At 46.0% G+C, this 20,962-nt stretch overlaps 1 protein-coding gene across 1 annotated transcript; it reads left to right on the forward strand.

The window, feature by feature from the left end:
* Nucleotides 1-5,122: 5,122 nt before the first annotated feature.
* RILPL2 (Rab interacting lysosomal protein like 2) lies at nucleotides 5,123-19,623 on the forward strand. Its single transcript, XM_027853585.1, has 4 exons — nucleotides 5,123-5,631; nucleotides 11,218-11,369; nucleotides 16,535-16,648; nucleotides 18,362-19,623. The coding sequence occupies exons 1-4, from the start codon at nucleotides 5,269-5,271 to the stop codon at nucleotides 18,390-18,392; spliced, it is 660 nt and encodes a 219-aa protein (XP_027709386.1). The 5' UTR covers nucleotides 5,123-5,268; the 3' UTR covers nucleotides 18,393-19,623.
* The last annotated feature ends 1,339 nt before the right edge of the window (nucleotides 19,624-20,962 follow it).

The following is a 20,962-nucleotide window of genomic DNA, read 5'->3' on the forward strand; positions in this document are numbered from 1 at the left end:
TTGCTGCCTGGTCCCATTGCTGGTTATAACCTTGATTTATTTGCAGCCTGGACCTTAGCCAAGAGTGACATGCTGCTTCCATAGGAAAGCATGGTTTACCTTATCCATCAAATAGGGATGGCTGTCAGTGACACCCAGTCCACCCTTTCATTTTCTAATGCCCAGTGGAGCCCATGATTGATGCTGACATGCTCCAGAGAGGACAACCTCTGGGCTGTAAGTATAAATCAGAGCGTATCACACCTGGAATCAACCTGGCTAGAAGACTGACCCCAGAGGCCACTCTGTGGGTCCAACTCAAACCTGAACAAGATCTCCTGTAAAACGAGGTAAAGAGAAAGGGGCCATACACCCTTGGCCTGAGGCCCTCTCCTAAGAAAGAGGGAACTGGGTGGTTCCCAAGGTAGTGTAAGCCAGCTCCGGTACTTAGGGAAGTTTCCCCTGACATCATGCCTCAGTTTGCCTTAATTTCCCCTCGTTGTTCCCAGTTCTCTGCCCTCTGGGATCATGGGGTTATAGAGTTTAGAGTCATCTAATTCAACCCCCTCATTTTACTGGTGAGGAAAGGGAAGCCCACAGAGATGGAGGGACTCGCCCTCTGTTACATAGATTGGAAATGGCACACATGAAGCCAGGTCTTCTGAACAGCTCTTCTTGATGGGGTGCTTGGGTGCTTGTGCTTGTACCTGGACCCCAATTTCTCCCTAGTCTCAGAAACACTGTCTCTGACAACCACTCCCCAGCCCAAGGACACTGTGCCTAGCAATTACTCATGCAGGGGCCCCAGCCTGACCCTTATCTCTCTCCCTGGTCCAGTTACACAAAGCTAGGTGAGAAAGTGCTGGACTGCTCAGGCCTCAGCCCTCAGCCCTCAGATCATGTCTCTGAAAGCCTCCCAATTCTTTAGTAAGTTCTTGTCTTGTGAGAAAGCTTTCCCTTGTTGCAGAGCATTCTCTCAACAAGACAAAGAAAGAGGGGTGCCTTGCCCACCCCAAGGAGTTTTGTCCTTGGCCAGCCCAAGGACTCTTCCTCCTGCCAGACTCCCAAGATCCATACCTCTGTCATCTCCCTCCTTGTCCAGTATACTCCCTGTACTTTCTCATCCACAGCTCCCAAAGACACCTGTACCTTTAGATTACCTCATCAGTGTCCCTGGCATTCCTTTCCCATTCCCTTTTCCATATAAACCTTAGCTCCATCCTCAGTCTCTTGCAGGTTCCTCAAGAATCCTTGCCTGCTGAAAAGTGTAACAATAAACTTTTTGCAACTTGACTTAAAGATTGCTTGAGTTTGTGAATTCATTCCAGATGGCCCTGTCTTGTACTTCGATCTTTGAGGGGTCTCACCCTCTCAGACCTCAACATTCTGAACAGCTCTTTGCACTCTGCCATAGACCCAAGCAGAACGTCTCCAGTAGCTTCATACATTTCAAAGATTTCCACATGTTACCTCTCTGATCCTCTCAACAACCCTGTAGTAGCTACTCCAGATTTCCTTCATTACCTTAATTTTACAGATGAGGAAACTGAGGCTCCAAACAGTCTTCCCGTGCAGGCTGCTAAAGGAGTAATTGGAGATGTAATAGAAGGATCTGGCATTGGGGTGGCTCAGCAGATAGAGCACTGGACTTAGAGTCAGGAAGACCTGAAGTCAAATCCACCCTCAAAACTTACTGGCTGTGGCATGCCACTAAACCTGTCTGCCTCAGTTTTCTCATAAGCAAAATGGGGAAAATAATAGCACCTCCCTTCCAGGGTTGGTGTGAGGATTAAATGAGATAATTTGCAAAGCATTCTGAAAACCTTAAAGTGCTACATAAATGCTAATTATGATTGTTAATTATTATTAGATCCAGACTGTGCTCTGCAGGACTTAAGGCTTTCAGCTCCGGAACTCTGTCCCCCTGAGCCCATGCTTCTCTGGTTAGTGAATGTCTTCCTTGTCCAACTGGGGCTAGGACGGCTCTGGCCATGCCCCTAATCAGTCCTTCCACGTGGGGCTTGTACTCCTCTCCAGCTGAAAAAAATGCATCAGCTTCCTTTATGGATAGATGGTAGGTAGAGTATTTGTTAAAAGCTTGTTGTGTGCTAGGCTCCTGAATGAAGGAATAAACTAATGAGTGAATGAAAAAAAGCATTTATTAAGTGCTTACTATGTGCAAAGCACTAAGTGTTGGGGATACAAAAAAAAAAAAAAGCCAGACAAGGAGCTCTCATTTTGATGGGAGAGACGACCATATGTAAGGTTTCAGCTTCACATCAGATGGAAAGGTTCCATTAGACCAGGCATGCAGCAGCAAAACAGATAGTGATGCCTTTTCTTTAATGTTATGTCCACTGATAAAACCAAGTCAGTTATGGTTCTACTCACCATTCGTGTGTCTTTCCAAATCCCAACGCCAAACCCTGACATAACTCCATTTTTGTATTATCTCCCCATTAGAATGTAAGCTTTGCCTTGGAGTCAGGAGGACCTGAGTTCAAATCCAGCCTCAGACACATAACACTCACTAGCTGTGTGACTCTGGGCAAGTCACTTAACCCCAACTGCCTCACCAAAAAAAGAAAAAAAAAAAAGAATGTAAGCTTCTTGAGGGCAGGGACTACGTCAATCCCCAGTACTTAGCATATTGCTTGGCACACAGTAAGCCTTTAATAATCTTTTTTTCTTTCATTCATTCTAAAGTTGGAAAAGGCCCTAAAGATTTTATCTGATCCAACCGTCTTCCTCTAAAGATGAGCCTGCATGGATTGATCACATTCCCTGACTCATCTAGTCCAAGTCTTACCCCCAAAGGATCCCCCCCACCACATATCAGAGAATCCCTGTGTTCAATATGGGTTGGACTCCATGGCCTGTGAGAGCCCTTATAATTCGGAGATTCTGGGCAGCTACTCCACCTATCCAGTCTTTTTGTTTATAAAACCAGGCCTTTAGTCTAGACCAGGGGTTCTTTTTTAAATTTATTTTGATTTATTAACAATCACTTCCATAAGCTTTTTTTATTAATTTATTTTGATTTATCAACAATCACTTCCATATGCTTTGGAGTTTAAAATATTTTTCCCCCTTCCTCCCCACCACCCTCCTCAAGACAGGGCACAATCTGATATAGGTTATACATATACATTCCTATTAAACATATTTTCACATTAGTGATGTTGTAAGTAAGAATTAGAACCAATAGGAGGAACCACCAGAAGGAGGAAACAAAACTCAACAGAAGAAAAAACAATAGCAAATAGTATGCTTCGATCTGCATTCAAATTCCATAGTTCTTTCTTTGGATGTGGATAGCATTTTCCATCATGAGGCCTTTGGAGATGTCTTAGATCCTTCTATTGCTGGGAAGGGTTAATTCTATCATAGTTAGTCATTGCACAACATGGCTGTTAGTGTGTACAACTTTCTCTTGGTTCTGGTCACTTCACTCAGCATCAGACCATACAAGTCTTTCCAGGTTTTTCTGAAGTCAGCCTGTTCATCATTTCTTATAGCACAATAGTATTTCATTACATTCATATACCACAACTTGCTCAGCCATTCCCCAACTGATAGGCATCCTTTCAATTTCCAATTCTTTGCTACCACAAAAAGAGCTGCTATGAATATTTTTGTACATGTGGGTTCTTTTCTCATTTGTATGATCTCTTTGGGATATAGCCCTAGAAGTGCTATTGCTGGGTCAAAGGGTATTCCATATGCTTTTGAGTTTTAAATTTTTCTCCTCCTCCCTTCCTACCTCCCTCCCCAAGACAGGCTAGCAATCTGATATAGGCTCTACAAATACATTCCTATTAAACATATTTTCACATTAGTGATGTTGTAAGAATTAGAACCAATAGGAGGAACCACCGAAAGAGGAAACAAAACACAACAGAAGAAAAAAAATAGCAAATAGTATGCTTTGATCTGCATTCAAACTCCATAGTTCTTTCTTTGGATGTGGATAGTATTTTCCATCATGTGGCCTTTGGAGATTAGACCAGGGGTTCTTACCCTGGAGCCCACCAACTATCAAGGGACCTAATGACAGGGGTGTCTGTGAACTTGGGTGGGAAAAATGCATCTTTATTTTCATTAACCTCTAAACAGAATTTAGCGTTTCCTTCAAATAAACACAAAAACATGATTCTGAGAAGGGCCTCATGGGCTTCACCAGGACCAAGGGGTCCAGGACACACAAGAAAACTAAAGATCTCTCTTCTTGGTGAACTCTGGACATCTCTCATTTTGTTTTGCCTTTCTTTGTATGGCCAGACTTAGTACATGGTAAAGCTTTAAAGTTTTTTTCACTCACTGATTTCAGGTCCTCAGATGCTGAGAGGTACCTGTAGGACTGGCTTCCCATCAGAGAAGAGACTAGAATTCCTGGTCCAGGAGCACTGCAGGGAGAGCTGGTGACTAGATCCAGAGATGGCAAGAATCTTAGGGGCCATCTAGCCCAACCTTCCTGTTTGACAGATAAGAAAACTGAGGCCCAGAAACATCCATTGACTTGCTCAGTCACACAGCTAGTGAAAAACAGAACAACGTCTTCATTTTCCAAATACGGCACATTTTTCCACTGCACCTGGTGTCCTCTGGTGACCCCAGATGGTGAAAATAACCGCTTCTCCCCCGCAGAAACCCAAATCTCCACGCATATTTGAAAATAATAATTCTTCGGCTGATCTGGCCGAGTTTGGGAAGGAAAAAGTTAGGCGTCCTCCTCCACCCCCTCACCATGGGAACCCCGGGGCCGCGTCCTGGTTACTAGGCGAGGAATAGCTCCTCCCCGTCCCCGCCACCCCTACCCCTTACAGAGGACCGCCGGACTGGCAGGGGCGTCCTCAGCCGGGGTTTCATTTCCCTTAGGCTTCCAAACACCCGCATCCTCCAGCCTTCCTTTCCAGCTGGGGAGGTGGGGCTGTCTCAGAATCCCCTCCTCCATCTGCGTGGAACCATTCGTCGGTATCACATCTCTCTAACCCCGGGACTCAGCCGGCCCGCCTTCCACTCCTGGTCAGTTGCCCGTTTAGTCAATTTAACTTTACTCCTCTCCCCCTAAGGTCCCACCCCTCCGGCCTGCCCTGATTGGTCACTCTTCAGACATCCCACTCCCCGCCCCCCCCAACTCGTGCTGTGTTGCAAGATTCTAAAGTCGGAGGAAGGAAGTTGTGTGTAATTGACTAGGAGGAAGGGGCTGTCACAAGTAGAGTCTGTCTCCGGGAAGCCCAGGTCCGTACGTAGGCCTGGGGAGCTCGGCGCACCGACAACTGGACAGCCATGGAAAAAAAGCCTTCTCCAGGGAAAGAGGAAGGAGAAGGAGGAGAGGAAGAGGAAGAAGAAGAGGAAGAGAGCGGTCCCGAAGGAGCCCTGGGGAAGAGCCCGTTCCAGCTGACAGCTGAGGATGTCTATGATATCTCCTACGTGGTGGGAAGGGACCTGATGGCCATCACAGGGGACTCCAGGGACGTGGCCACCAGGGTCACCCAGCTCCAGTTTAAAATCGTGCGGATCCTGGAGATGCTGGAGGCCCTGGTGAATGACTGCAATGTGACAGTGGAGGAGCTCAGGATGGAGAGGGACAGCCTTAGAAAAGAGGTGGAGGGGCTCAGGAGCGAGGGGCAGCCCCCAAACACGGAGGAGGTAGGTACATCCCACTGGATTCTCTTATTTATTGTTTGTTTATTTTGGGGAGGCAATCGGGGTTAAAGTGACTTGCCCAGGATCACACAGCTAGTAAGTGTCCGAGGCTGGATCTGAGCTCAGGTCTTCTTGACTCCAGGGCTGCTGCTCTATCCACTGTGCCACCTAGCTGCCCCTATATTATTGGCTTCAGCATGTACTGTGTTTGAGGCACAAGTAGGGCGACTGGCATGGTGATGGGAGACCAGATCAGACGATCTGTTAAAGAAGCTGAGCTGCTCAGCCTGGAGAAAACTTAGGATGGGCGAGTGGGCATAGGGCAGTCTATTAGCATCCGCTTTCCAGAAGCAACCCTAGTATTGATGTATCTACTGTTCATAGAGGGTAATGTACAGCAAGGATCGTGCTTCTTCTGAGACTTCTCAAGACACCCCCCCCCCCCAACACACACACACATTCCTTTCACTCCTCTTTGCTCAGCAGGGAGCATCTCCAGGACCCTGACCACGTTCAGTAGCCCCTACCTAAAATACAGTGTCCAGAACTGAGCTCAGCAACCCAGAGGTATTCTGATTGTATGTATGATCGTAGGTCTCATCAAGCCCTAGCCGGCTTCTGTCAAGAGACACCAAGGACTTTGAAGGGTATGCACATCTAAGCAGACTTCTAACTAGTCATTTTTATGTTCAGGGAGGGCAGGCCCAGACTTTCCTCCAACACTGCTAGGAAGGCCACGGAAGGGCTGGTAGGTAGGGAGCAAGTTCATGTAAGCTTTGGTGATTATTCTTTTATTAAAAAGTTTTATTAGGTCAAGGACTGTCTAACTTTTGTGTATGTATCCTCAATACCATGCATAGTGCCTGGCATATAGTGAACACTTAATAAATGCTTTTCCATTCATCCATTCATTGCTAATTAGGTGCTAAGCTCAGTTGTTTCCATGAGCTGAAGAACCTGCTATTAGCAGCCTCTTAATTTCAGAGCCCTGAGAGAAAGCCCTGATTGCCCCACCCTAGTTAAGTCTCTGTGGGGGAAGTCCTGAGATTGGGCAGTTTTTCTGGGTAGAGCTGTGTTAGCTATGTATCCAGCACAGTGATGGGACCTTAAATATCTACTTTCCCAGTTTCCTGTGTGGGCCAAGCTGAGCACCCCAATGATGCAGCAGATGAGATACATGTTCTATAATGTGCATCTGAGGCTGCCTGTCAGGCATCGGCAGGAAATTAGGGTCAGAGTGAGCAGCTCTGTTTATCTGAGCTTTCTGGTCAGCTCATTAAAGAGGCCCTCGGTCATCTTTGCCTAGAAGAGTCTTGAGGTGAAGCCTCTAGAGCCTGCATGGGCAGGCTTGTAATTCCTGAATGTACCTGAGCTAGACAGGTTAACCCAACGCCAGGCTGCTGGGCAGATTCCCAGAGCTCAGAGCTTGGCTCTTTAGTCCCCTGCCTCTCAAAGTTGAAAGACATTAGACTTATTTCTCAGACCCAAGGGGAAATGCTTTTCTTGGGGTTAGGGAAAAGGGTGTCAGGCTCTGCACTACGTCAGGATTTAGGGTCACAGACCCTCTTAGCTTCGGCAGATTTGTAAAACATACTACTAATTACATTTTTTACATGACACCTTGTTAAGGTACTGACTTGGAGAGGGTCCAAATCCCTCAGAGTTGGAAGGGACCTCAACAACCACCCATACCTGTTCCAGAATCCTCACTCAAACACACCTGACCAATGGTCATCTGCTTGAAGTCCCTTAAGGAAGGGGGACCCACTTCCTCCCCAACAGACAGCCTATTCCATTTTAGGGGAGCTCCAGTTCTTAGAAAGATTTTTCCTAGCATCAAACCTAAATTCACTATAGCACCTCTTTCTGCCCTCTGGAGCCAAGCAGAACACATCTAATCCATTTTACACAGGACAGACTTTCAGATACTTGAAGACAGCTATCCTGTCCCCCAGAATAACTCCAAATCTCCCCCATTAGAATATGAGCTCTTAGGATGCTTTCAGAAAAACCTGGAAAGACTTCCATGAGCTGATGCAAAGTGAAATGTACTGTGTTCAAAGTAACAGCAATATTGTAAGATGATCAACTGTGAATGACTTAGCTGTTCTCTATAATACAAAGATCCAAGACACCTCTGAAGAACTTAGGATGAAAAATGCTATCCACTCCCGGACAAAGAACTGATGGTGTCTGAATACAGATTGAAGCATGCTTTTTTTAAACTTTATTTTTATTGAGTTCTTTTGGTCTATGTTTTCTTTCACAACATGACTATAATGGAAATGTTTTGCATGACTGCATGTGTATAACCTATATCCAATTGCTCAATGGGGGTGGGTGGGGAGGGAGGAAGGGAGAGAATTTGGAACTCAAAGTTTTAAAAACGAATGTTAAAAATTGTTTTTACATGTAACTGGGGAAAAATAAAATACTAAATGAAAAAAAAGAATGTGAGCTCTTTGAAAATGGGGGCTGTCCAACTTTTCTATTTGTATCCCCAATAATTAGCACAGTGCTTTGCATACAGTAAGTGCTTAAGAAATTCTTCAATCATTCATTCCAAGTTAAACATGTTCAGTCTCTTCAACTGATCAATTTATGAGGATTTATTAAGTGTTTACTATGTTCTCTGCACCATGCTAGGTATTGTGAGTACTACATTGGTTCTTTCTCTGGATGTGGACAGCATTTTCCATCATGAGTCCTTTGGAATTGTCTTGGATGATTGTATTGCTGAGAGGAGCTAAGTCATTCATAGTTAATCATCACTCAATGTTGAAGTTATTGTGTACAATGTTCTCCTGGTTCTGCTTATTTCATTTAGCATGAGTTCCTATAAGTCCAGGTTTTTCTGAAATCTACCTGTTCATTTCTCTCTTTCTCTTTTTAACATTTTAATTTATTATTTATTTTTTAACATTCTTTTCTTTTTAAATTTTTAGTTCCAAATTATCTTCCTCCCTCCCAGATCCTCCCATAACTGCTAAGGAGACAAGCAAAAATGATATCTCATTATTTATTTTTTTATTTTAATTTTATTTTATTTTTAGACAATTGGGATTAAGTGACTTGCCCAGGGTCACACAGCTAGTAAGTGTGAAGTGTTTGGTCTGAGCTTGGATTTGAACTCAGGTCCTCCTGACTTCAGGGCCAGTGCCCTATCCACTGCCCCATCTAGCTGCCCCCTTTATTATTTCTTATAACACAATAGTATTCCATTACATTTACATACCACAGCTTATTCAGCTATTCCCCAATTGATGGGCATCTCCTCAATTTCCAATTCTTTGCCAGCACAAAAAGAGCGGCTATAAAGATTTTTGTGTATGTGGGGTAATAAGGCAGATTTTAATTGATCTTCTTATGGTGTAGACTTGAGGCCTTCACCATTCTGGTGGTCATCTTGTAGGTGGGTCTCCAGTGTCCTTGACTTTTGGAGCAGTGGGCAGAGAGATGGGCCTGGAGTCAGGAAGACACAAATTCAAATCCAGCCTCATACATTTACTAGCTGTGTGACCCTGGGCAAGTCACTTAACTCTGTTTGCCTCAGTTTTCTCAATTGTAAAATAAGGGATAAAAATATCAGTGACTTCACAGGGTTGTTGGGAGGAGCAAACGAGATAACTGTAAAGCACTTAGCACAAGTTCCTGGCATGCAGTAGGTGCTTAATAAATGCTCATTCCTGGGACAGCTAGGTGGTAAAGTGGATAGAGCTCTGGCCTTGGAGTCAGGAGGACCTGAGTTCAAATTCGGCCTCAGACACTTGACACTTACTAGCTGTGTGACCCTGGGCAAGTCACTTAACCCCAATTGCTCACCAAAAAAAAAGCAATAAATGAATGAATGAATGTTCCTTTCCCTTCATTCCTAACTCTAGTAAACTTAGGGTCTTGCCTAAGGTCCCATAAGTCAGGATTTGACTCAAGTCTGCTGAAGCCAAGTTCAGCTGTCTTGGCGCTATTCCATACTGCCTTCTTGCTTCCCTTGGAAGGGGAAGTTACATCTAAAAGAAAACATAATCGTTTAATCATAGCTAACATTTTCATAGCTCCTTAAGATTTCCAAAGTGTTTTACATGCTTGATCAGATTTGATCTTCCCAATAGCCTTGCTATGTAGCTTAGGATATTCTATCTTAATTTTTATTGATATTTCTGTTTTGATATCATTTACCTCTCCCAAGATCACCCTCTGCTAATAATGTGCTGGTAAATGTTTTACAATCAGCTTTTGTGGGAAAAAATGTATGCAGGACACACATTTAAATTTAATCTGTGGGGCAGCTAGGTGGCACGGTGGATAGAGCACCACCCTGGAAGTCAGGAGGACCTGAGTTCAAATCCAACTTCAGACACATCTTAGCTGTGTGACCTTGGCCCAGTCACTTAGCCCTGATTGCCTCCAAAAAGAAAAAAATTTAATCTCCTTTATTAACATTTTCTCCATCACCTTCTAATTCCAGATAATCCACAAAAACAATAAATCAAGCCCTGGTTTATAGCGTTTGCCATTTCTGAGGTATAAATGCTTACACTGAAAATTTAACAATCAGCATACCCTTTCCCTCCCAAAGAACCATCCCTTATAAAGTATCAAAAAGGGGGAAATTTTTCAGCAAAACTAATATATCAAAAATTTGTGACATTATGTTCTATGTTCTATATTCTTTGTCCTTCCACCTCAACAAAGAAGTAGGGAGGGGAGCCTTCTCAAGGCTCTTCTTTGGAGCCAAGCTTGTTCGTTGTAATTTTCCAGCATTCTGTGTCAATATTATCCCCATTTTATAGATGAGTAAACTGAGACTCCTAGATGTAAAATAACTTACCTGTCCAGAATGCATAGATAATATGTCTCATGACTCCAAGTCTAACAGTCTAGTCACTGTACTTTACTGCCTCTTTAGACCTTTCCTAGTTCTTAGAGAACATTTGTCCTGGGAGTTCATTGGACTTGTGGATTATTCAGGCTTTACTGACATGGACAAACATTTTTAGAATTAAGTTTTTTTGACAGATGAAGAAACTGAGGCAAACAAGGTGAAGTGGCTTGCCCAGGGTCTCACAACTAGTAAGCATCTGAGGCAAGATTTGAATTCAGGAAGATGACTTTTCCTGACTCCAGGCCCTGCACTCTGTGCACTATGGCGCCTCTTAGCAGTCCAGCAATTGTTATTAATCCCATTAGAATGTCATCTCCCTGAAGGCAGGAATTGTTTCGTTTCTGTGTTTATGTCCCCAGGGCCTAGCATCTTGGTGACTAATAAACGAGCTTACTAAATGCTTGTAGATTGGTCGATTCTACTCTATCAAATGCCGAGAATGTTTTGTTCTGGTATCAAAGCACAGCTAAAATAATGCTTTGAAGAGCTTTTGACTCTTCATTTCTATAAAGTTTGCAGATGTAGGGCTCCTAGGATCCCTCAAACCACAGAAAGAATGAAGATGTATTTCAGGCTTTCAAAAAAACGGGGTTCCTCCCTGCCTTCCCCTTCCTCCCCCTCTTCCCTTCTCCTTGCCCTCTCCCTCCTCCCCTTCGCCCCCCTTCTCCAGTAAGAGAAAGCCAGACCACCTGTTTCTTGTTTCACAGGTGAACCCAGGAACCAACAAAATTGTAGTGGATCTGACAGACCCCAACCGCCCCCGATTTACGATGCAGGAACTCCGGGACGTGCTGCATGAGAGGAACAAGCTAAAATCCCAGCTGCTGGTGGCTCAGGAAGAGCTCCAGTGCTACAAGAGGTAGGGGCAGCCCAGGGTGGGTGAGGTCAGGAGCCAAGGCTCAGCCTGTATCCAGGAATCCTTCCTCCTCCTGGAGTAGGAACTTCTCCCATACCCTTACACAGAGCTGGAACTAGGGTACTATAACTGGGGCTAAGCCTAAATTTAGAGGGGGTACTGATGGCAGCTTGAGTCTTTCAGCAGTATAGAAATAACTATAGCACCTAGTTAGCAAAAATTATTAGTTAAAATAGGAAACCGTGAGGTGCTAGCTCTGCCCCTGTCCCCTCCGTGCTCATCTCTAGCAGCTGTCTCTAAAGTGAGGGCCTCCCTGATTCTGCTCTTCTCTGACTCCACCCCAGAATGAATTGCAGGCACATTTAGTGCCACTAACCACAGACACAAGTATGTCTTAAAATATTTGAAGGGCTGTCATGTGGAAGGAAGAGGGATTCGATTTGATCTGCTCAGCTCCAGAACTCGTAACAAGCAGTTATTATAAGCATTTATTGAACCCTTACTGTGTGCCAGTCACTGTGCTAAGCATTGGAGATATAAATACAAGCAAAAAGGACGGTCCCTGCCCTCAAGGAGCTTACATTCTAGTAGAGGAAAACACCACACAAAAGGGGAGCTGAAAAGCTGGGGAGAAAAGGGGGAGAAGAAGGTCCCCATGGGAAAATATGGTATTGAAGTCCAGAAAGTCAGATGCCCGACTGGGAAGGGAGGCATGGGTGGCCAACCTGGGCCCTTCCCTAGGAAACAGTGAGTGGAAGTAAAGGAGAGGCAGATTCAGTGTCCGTGTCAGGAAAAACTTCCTAATGAAGTCAGGAAGGAGAACGTATGGCCTGGAGAGGTAATGAGTTTCCTGTTACTTGTTAGGGATGGAATGGAGGGGTTCCCTGTTTACGTACAGTATCCCTTCCATATTGAGACTTTCCCCATCGCTTTTTTCAGCGTATCACGGGTCAGCATAAGAAATTAAAAGGGAATTTTGGGGGGAGTTTTGTGGAAGCCAAAAATGGCATAAAGCCTATGGCCAAATACTTAACCCAAATTTGACAATAAGGTTCTGTAAACACCCCATAAAAGAAAAAGAAAAAAAATCAGACTTCTTCTCTTTTAAGAAGGGAGGGCCAAAAAATTTACACGGATTGTCCAAATCATGGTGGCACCATGCCCCCCAGCCTCCATGATGTGGAAGGGATAACTGTAATTTGGGCCAGATGACCGCTGAGGTGCCTTCCAACTCTCAGGTTCTGTGATTTCTTAAGGAACATTGAGGTAACAAGACCACAGTTCACAAATCTGGGGTTCATGTCATCAGAGAGAGAAGCCCGATTATTATTACAAGTCATGACAGAGAGAGGGCAGTTGATTGACAGCTGTTTTCCTCCGCCAGCTGAGCGAACCCTGAATACAAACACTCTCCTTTCAATAAATCTCATGTTGGAAACCAGAAAAATGGAGGGCAGTCAACTGAAGGGTCTTAGAGGTAGGGTGGGCGAGCAGAGCAAGGTGACTGTTTTAGGCAGGATGGGCATAGCGGGGAACTGTGTGGGCAGGACTGCCCATTTTCCACTAAATTAGCGGCTCATTTAAAGTCCCTGTGCATGGAGAGGAAAGATGCTGTACCCCTTCCCCTTTGCTTCCATAGCACCTAAAGGGTAGAGTGGGAGGGAAGGTGCATTTGTAGTCAGAGGGCATTGACTTGAATCCAAACTCTGCAGGAATTGGCTGTGTGACTTTGGACTAGTCAGTAACCTTTCTGCGTTTTCCTTATCTGTAAATGAAGGGGATCAGACTAGATGATCTTTAAAGTGCCTTCCAGCTTTACGTCTGTGACCGATGAGTCAATCAATTGTTTGTTCCGTCACTTTTCAGTTGTGTCCGACTCCAGTCGTGACCCCATTTGGGGTTGTCTTGGCAAAGATACTGGAGTAGTTTGCTACTTCCTTCTCCGGCTCATTTTGCAGATGAAGAAACTGAGGCAAACAAGGTTAAGTGACTTGCCCAGGGTCACCAGCTAGTAAGTGTCTGAGTGTGGATTTGAACTTAGGGAAGATGAGTTTTCTCGACTCTGTGCACTTTGGTGCCACCTAGCTTCATTGATTAAGGTACCGTGCTAAGTGCTGGGGATACAAAGAAAGCCAAAAACCAGTCCCTGCCCTCAAGGAAATACATTCTAACCGGGATGAAGATGCAGTACCTGGTAGCTAAAGACAATCTGAAATAATAATATCTAAAATTTCGTTGCTGCTTTAAGGTTTTTGATCCTTACAAGCACCCTGGGAGGTGGCTGGTAGTATCATCCCCATTTTAGAGATGGGGAGACCAAGGCTGGAGACACTTAGGTGTCTGAGCAGGGTCACACAGTTAATAGGTGTTTGAGGCAGGATTCAAACTCAGGCCTCCCTGACTCCCAGGCTCCCCCATCCCCTCTGTCCACCACACCACCGCCTCGCTGCTTACACAGGCCAAGGCATTAGCAGCTGGAAAGACTGGGAACGCTGGCAAGCTGGGGCCTTGAAGGACGTCAGGGCGCATGAAGGTAGAGCTGAGGAGGAAGAGTGTTCTAGTCCAAGGGGACAGCTGGTGGAGTGTTGTGCTTTAGGAACCACAAGGAAGTCTGTTTGACTAGAGACTGGGAGAGGAGTTAGAGGGGTCTGAGCTAAGGCAGTGACTGGGTGAGGGGAAAGGCATTGCAAAGGCAGAAATGATAAGGTTTGGCTACGGATTCGGACATGTAAAGTGAGAGAGAATGAGGAATTAAGGATAACATTAATATTTTAGGCTTGTGGGAGAGCTGGATGGCACAGTGGATAGAGCACTGGCCCTGGAGTCAGGAGGACCTGAGTTCAAATGTGGCCTCGGACACTAGCTGTGTGAACCTGGGCAAGTCACTTAACCCGATTACCTCAAAAAAAACAAACCTGATTTCATGCCTGGGTGACTCGTAGGATGGTGGTACCCTTAACAGTAATGGAAGAGTTTAGAAGGATGGGGGGGTAAGGGCTGGGAAGGGGTTAGTTTTTGGGGAAAGATAATGAGTTCTATTTTGGATATGTTGATAAGTAACGTGGAAATATGTTTACAGGATTGCACATGTATAACCTATATCAGATTGCTTGTTGTCTTAGGCAGTGGGTAGAGGAGGAAGAGAGGGAGAAAAATTTGGAACTCAAAATCTTTTAAAAATGAATATTAAAAACTATCTTTATGTGTAATTGGAAAAATAAAATACTATTTACATAACAAAACCCCTGGATTAACCAATTTTGGATGTGTTGAGATGTCCAAGAAGAGTTGAGGGGGGGAGTGACTGTAATCCAGCAGAGAGACCAGGGCTAGAGCTCGAGCTCTGGGAGTCATCTGAGTAGAGATGATAATGGAACCCATGAGAGTTGATAAGATCACCAAAGGAGGAAGCTTAAAGGGGGAAGAGCCCACAGAGCCTCAGGGAACACCCAACATCAGACCTAGACAAATCCAGTAGAAGTGTAAGAAAGAGCCACCCAAAGGAACAGGATGGGTCAGGCAGGTACAAGAACGTCACATAAACCAAGAGAGGAGAGAGTATCCAGATGGAAATGGTGGTCAGCGATGCCAAAGCTGTGGAGAGGTCATGGATGATTGAGGATGGAGGAAGGGCCGCTGGATTTGGCCATTACCAGGTCATTGGTAACTGGAGAGCGAAGTTTCAGTTGAATGGGTGAGACCATGAGCCAGATGGCAGAGCAGAAGCTTTAGCGGGCAGAGCAAGGGACAGGAGAAGAGGCAGAAGCAGTGACTATAGCTGGCTTTCTCAAGGAGTTTAGTTATGAAGGGGAGGAGAGATCTAGGAAAATAGCCATTGGGAATGGTCAAGTCAAGTGAAGAGCGTTTTAAGGATGGGGGAAACATGGGTATGTTTGTAGGTAGCAGGGAAGGAGCCAGTAGATGGGGAGAGGCTGAAGATAAGTGAGAGGGTGGGGATGATAGAGGGGCATTCTGTCGCAGAGGTTGTAAGGGGATGAGATCACTTGTGCATATACAGGGGTTTGCCTTGGTAAGGAGATGGGGCGCATCTTCACATGAGACAGGGTGAGGGAGGAGATAGTGGAGCAGGCATCTGAGGGATTTGAGATAAGGAAGGGGCCTCAATTGAAACCCTTGACTGACAAGGTGGGGGGAAGAGGTGCAAGGTGGGGGCAGTGGAGAAATCGACACAAAGTACTCTTGAAAAATTCGAGAAGAGAGTAGTTTCATCTGGGTCATTGAAGGCTTCAGACCTTCTTCACCTGAGCTGAGCTTTGAAGGGATGAAAAAGATACTAAAAGATGGAGATGAGGAAGGAACGGACAGACATGCAGAGGTAGGAGATGACATGTCAAGTTTGAAGATCAATTAGTTATTTAAGTTTGTTGTGTTTGGTGGGAATGGGGCTGTGTCTTCACAGACAGAGCAGGGCCAGGCCGAGTCAGTTAGCCGTATGATTCAGGCCCCAAATTCTTAGGGTTTTGGAGACAGAACCCTTGAGGCATGAGAGAGGGACGTTAACTTCCTTGTAGCTGTGAGAGAGTGATAAGGCAGGTGGCCAGGCCAGGCCTAAGAGGGCTGTCGGGAGCCTGGGCAAAGCTGAGGAGAGGGTGGAGAGTGTGGAAGGGGAGGAGAAAGAGACAGGAGGAATGTTTTCCTCTGCACCACCCACATTTTTAAGCTGGGTTTGGTTTGTTGAAGTGAGCATTCTTCGCAGAAAAGCGTCCTTAGTTCATGACTAGAGGTGGGGCTGGACAGTGGGCTTCGAACTGCCTTTGAAGTTGGGTTACTGAGTAATAACTGTTGAGCATGTATGTGGGTGTGTGGGCATATGTGCAAAGGCTACAAAGGACACATGGCTTACTGCCTTCACAAATCTATACTCGGTTCAACAAGCATTTTTTATTAATAACAAAAAGGTATGCAGAAGTGCTTTTGATCCTCGCAACAACTCTGTGAGATAGGTGTTATTATTATCCCCACTGTACAGATGAGGAAACTGAGGCAGGATAAATGGCATGCCCAGAGTCACAGCTCTAGTAAGTATCTGAGGCAGGATTTGAACTCGGGTCTTTCCAACTCTAGGTATAACACTGTCACCCAGCTGCCTCATTAGAGTTGAGAGACCAAATGAAAAGTCACCCATTTCTTTTCTCCCCTTCATCTAGCGGGCTCATCCCACTGAATAACAGTCAGTTGGCAAGAAGAGATCCACAAGCTCTCGTCACCAGCCCCTCGAGCTCAAAAGGAGGCAAACAGGAGAAAACTATCATCAGGAAGCTGTGAGTGCTGCTGCCCACCTGACCCCCGGGGCACTGTGGGGAAGCAGGGGGGCCAACCAGCAGAAAACAAGAAAGTGGCCGGCCTTTTTCCTGCTTGCACAGGGGAGCTTGGCAGGGACCGTCCACCCTGACAAGGCGTGTTTGTGCCCGGGAGACCTTTCCTGTTCCTCCAGATTCAGAGCTGAATCGGGGTAACAGATACTGCCCCACCGGGTGGGAGCCCCCTTCACCAGGCAGATCAGCGGCAGCTCATCTGTATCTTATAGGCTTAGAGAGAAGGGTGTGGGGGGCGGTGCTCTGAGCGCTCAGCGAGCTGCCCAGGTGGGGCCAAGGAAGGACTCAAACCCAGGTCTCTGTGATTTCATCCACCACAGCCCACAGCCTCACTTAAGAAAGAGCCCATTCCAAAGGGTCAGTTTATCAGCAATAGGATGGGAAGGCTTTCATAGTCTGAGCTGGGGGGTTGTCTGGGCGTCTTACACTTTTCTCTCTTATGACCCCCAATACAGACCTTTTTACTGTTCTTGGAGCACAACACTCCATCTGCTGACTCCAGGCTGCCCTCATATGTGGGACCTCTTTCCTTCCTCCCCCTGTCTCCTCCTGGCCCTGCCTGGCTTCCTTCAAGACTCTTGCTCAATCCTGCCTTTGGCTAGAAGCCTTTCCCTTAATGCTAATGCCTTCCTCTGAGCTTGCCTTTCCCTTACACTGACTGTCTCCTCCATTAGAAAGTGAGCCCCTTGAGGGCAGGAACAGTGCTCTGACCTTTCTTTGTATGGCCAACACTTAGCACAGTACTTGGAACATAGTAGGTATTTATTTAATCAATGTTTGGTGACTGACCAGTAGGGTTAAAAAGACATGTACAGCATCTGAAACACAGTAGGTGCTTAATAAATGCTGTTGATTGATGTATACAAATAAATATGATAAATGTTGTAACATACATAAAAAGAACATAAAATGGTATGAGAGAGTCAGAAGGAGAGGGAGGAGAGAGACAAAAGAGGGGAGAGAGAGAAAAGGTAGAGAAGAGAGGGAGGAGGGGGAGAGGAGAGGAGGGAAGAGAGGAAAAGACAGATAGAGGGAAAGAGGGAAAGAGAGACAGGAGGGCTGAGAGAAGAGGGAGAAGAGAGCAGAAAAATAGAGGAGAGAGATATGGGGGAGGGGAAGAGAGAAGGAGAGAGCAAAGAAAAGAGAAAAAGAAGAGAAGAGAGAGAGGGGAGGGAAGAAGGGTGAGGGAGAGGATGGGCACACAGAGAGGCAGGCAATGTGGTGTAGTGGTTTGAGAACTGGCCTCAGAGCCGAAAGACCTGGGTTCAGTTCCTATGTCTGACATCTTCTGGCTCTGGTAATCCTGGGGAAGTCACCTGCTCTCAGTCTAGAAGCTGAGGGTGCCAACCTTTTCTGGAGCATTTTATGCCCATGAGATGCCTGGTCCTGCCCCTGACTCTAAGAGAGCAGCTCAGGGAGGGAGCCCATTCAGCTTGGCAGACAGGGTAACCACATTCAGGGTGAAGGACCTGGGGGTAAAGGCCTGGAGAAAAGTCACCTTGACCTCCCAGTGAAGGAGAGAGGCCTGGGGCTCTTCTCAGGCTGGGGAGCATTTCTGGGAAACCGAGGCAGGGCACACTTGGCTCAGTATTGGGAGGCCCTTCTGCCCAGGCCCCTGCTTTGAGCATGGCCGCCCTGACACCCACTCTTCTGTCCCAGCTTCTCTTTCAGGTCAGGGAAGCGGACCTGATCCTGAGCCCCGAGGCCTGCGCGGTTGCCGTGGCCAGCATTGAAGACCTGGAATGCCTTTATTGTGCCATGTGTAGATAATCAGATTTACTGATTTATTTTCCCCTAAAAAAATGAGAAGGACATATACAATGTTTTTCCCTCTGCTTAATTTCCCCTTGGCTCTCAGTTAAGAGAGACTAGGTGGGAAGAAAGAACACTGGATTTTGAGTCAGAGGACCTGGGTTTGAATTTTACCTCAGTGACTGTGGACAAGGCAGTTCTCTCCCCTGGACCTCAGTTTCTCCAACTGTAGGGTGAGGGACTTAGGCTAAGTGATCCCTATGGTCCCTTTCCACTTTAAAGTCCTAAAAGCCCACACCCAGAAGGGTGGTCAGAGCAGTTAAAATTGTCCCGTTGAACCAGTGGGCGGCTTAGAATGATGGAACAGGAGTCAACTGTGGAATTAGAGAACTGGATTCTGATCCCACCTTGTAGAGTCCGAGGAGCTGGGTTGAAACCCCACCCTCTGACGCTTCTTCCCTGCTTGACCTTTGGGGGGCCACTTACCCTCCTTAGACCTCAGTTTCCTCACATGTCAAATGATGGGCCTGTACTCCAGTGCCCCTGGGCCTGTTTTGTCTCTAGAGATGTGCTGATGGTTTTTGGGTGCTCTGACCAAGTCTTCAGGGGTTCCATTGGGGGACAGATTAGTGACTCGATGACCTCACCCCAGAATTGACTGTTTGCTTCTACGTTTAATAGAGAAGTGAATTAAAATCAACAGATTCTTATTAAACTCCTAGAGCGTGCAGAGGCCTATGGTAGGCATTAGGGGAAAGAAAAACTGTAGAAAAGACAAATGGGCTGTGCTCTCATGGTGCCAGCAGTGAAAACTGTCAGCTAAAAGGAGAAGAGGAAAAGTCAGTATGAAAAGTTTATATAAATGTTTTCCTATGCATTTCACCGCTTGCAACCTCATAGGACTTCAGACTGGAAGGAGCCACAAAAGTCACCTTGTCTAACCCACTGATTTTTACAGATGAGGAGACTGAAACCCAAAATGTTGAACTGACTCCCCCAAGGTTACACAGGCAGTAGGTGTTAGAGCGAGGATTTGAACCCAGTACTTTGGACTTGAGAATCTGTGCTCTTTTCCTCTTCACCACCATGGTATTGACTGCTCTAATAACTTTCTTTGTAAGGTTTTGTACTGAGACAAATAAAATGACTTTTCTACCTTCTGTAACTCATTTTAAAGGTGGCATTTGTGTTGAGTCAGAGGGTGGAAAGAGGACGAGTAAGTGAGTATGGTAGCCTGTATGTCCAGCGGCATCAGGAGGGAGGGTCGCCTCTACCTGATACCCACATCCTGTGCAGATATCTCTCATCCAGGCCTGATACGGCTCTGCCACAATTTACCTCACTTTGTTGTTCAGTCATGACCCAGACCGGTGGATTGTAATGTCCGTGGAGCTTTCTAAGCAAAGATCCTGGGGTGGTTTGCCATTTCCTCCTCCAGTGGCAAGCAGAGATTAAGTGACTTGCCCAAGGTCACCTAACTAGTAAGTGTCCGAGGCCAGGTCTTCCTGACTCCAGGCCCAGCACTACACCCACCGAGCCACCCAGCTAGCCCACCTCACCTTAGCTGTGTCCTCTTCTCTATAAAGGGTGGGAGGAATAGCATGAGTCCGGCTCAGAGATAAAAGACCACAGCTTAGGTCACACCTCTGTTCTGTAATAGCTATGGAGCCCCAGGCAAGCTGGTGAAACTCTCCAAGCCCTCAGTTTCTTCATCTCTCAAATAGGCATAACCATATTTGTGCATAACTACCTCACCAGAAAAGTTGTAAGTGCTCTGAAAGTGATATTGTAGAAATGTGACATGTTACTATTATTGATAAATCCTCACAAAGGGGGACTTTTTTTTCTTTTTTATATTTTGCTCCAGAATCCTAAGGGCATACCCAGCCAGGGCTTGTATTCCCCTCGTCCTGTCCCCATATATGTTATACAAGTCTCATTTTAATGGGCAGAGGGTATGTTTAATAGGTTTTTTTTTCTACAAAAGTCTCCCTCTGGTGATGATGCCTCACTGTGGCATGGTGATGACTTTGTGTTTGTCGGAGGCTATGCCACGTCCTGTCAAGCCTAGTGTACAGGCCTGATGGTGGACTGACTGTGTGTTTGTCCCCCTTCTGGGTGGCCTTCTCATCCTGAGCCTTCCAACGCTGGAGTGTCCCTCCACAATGCTGACTACCCACCTCTTCGATTTGTGAGTTCCCTCCAGGGTCATTATTTTGGTGATGGGGCCTGGGGATGCCGAATGGTATCCCCCTTCCTGGTTGATACCTTCTCTACCTCTTCCCCTCCCCCACCCCTTTCAGCTCTCTTGTCTATATCCTATCTTCCCCATTAAAATGGAAGCTTCCTGAAGGTAGGGGCTATCTATATTTCTAGCTGTATCTGGATCCCAGCCCTTAGCACAGAGGAGCTTACTAAATGCCTGTGGCCTGCCGAACTGTCTTGAGGACTCGCTTAGCTGAGGTCAGAGAGGGTCATCCCCTGGGCAGACCAAAGCATGGTGAATTT

This window comes from Vombatus ursinus, unplaced genomic scaffold, assembly GCF_900497805.2.
Source record: "Vombatus ursinus unplaced genomic scaffold, bare-nosed wombat genome assembly UNPS02009994.1, whole genome shotgun sequence".
Taxonomy (NCBI): domain Eukaryota; kingdom Metazoa; phylum Chordata; class Mammalia; order Diprotodontia; family Vombatidae; genus Vombatus; species Vombatus ursinus.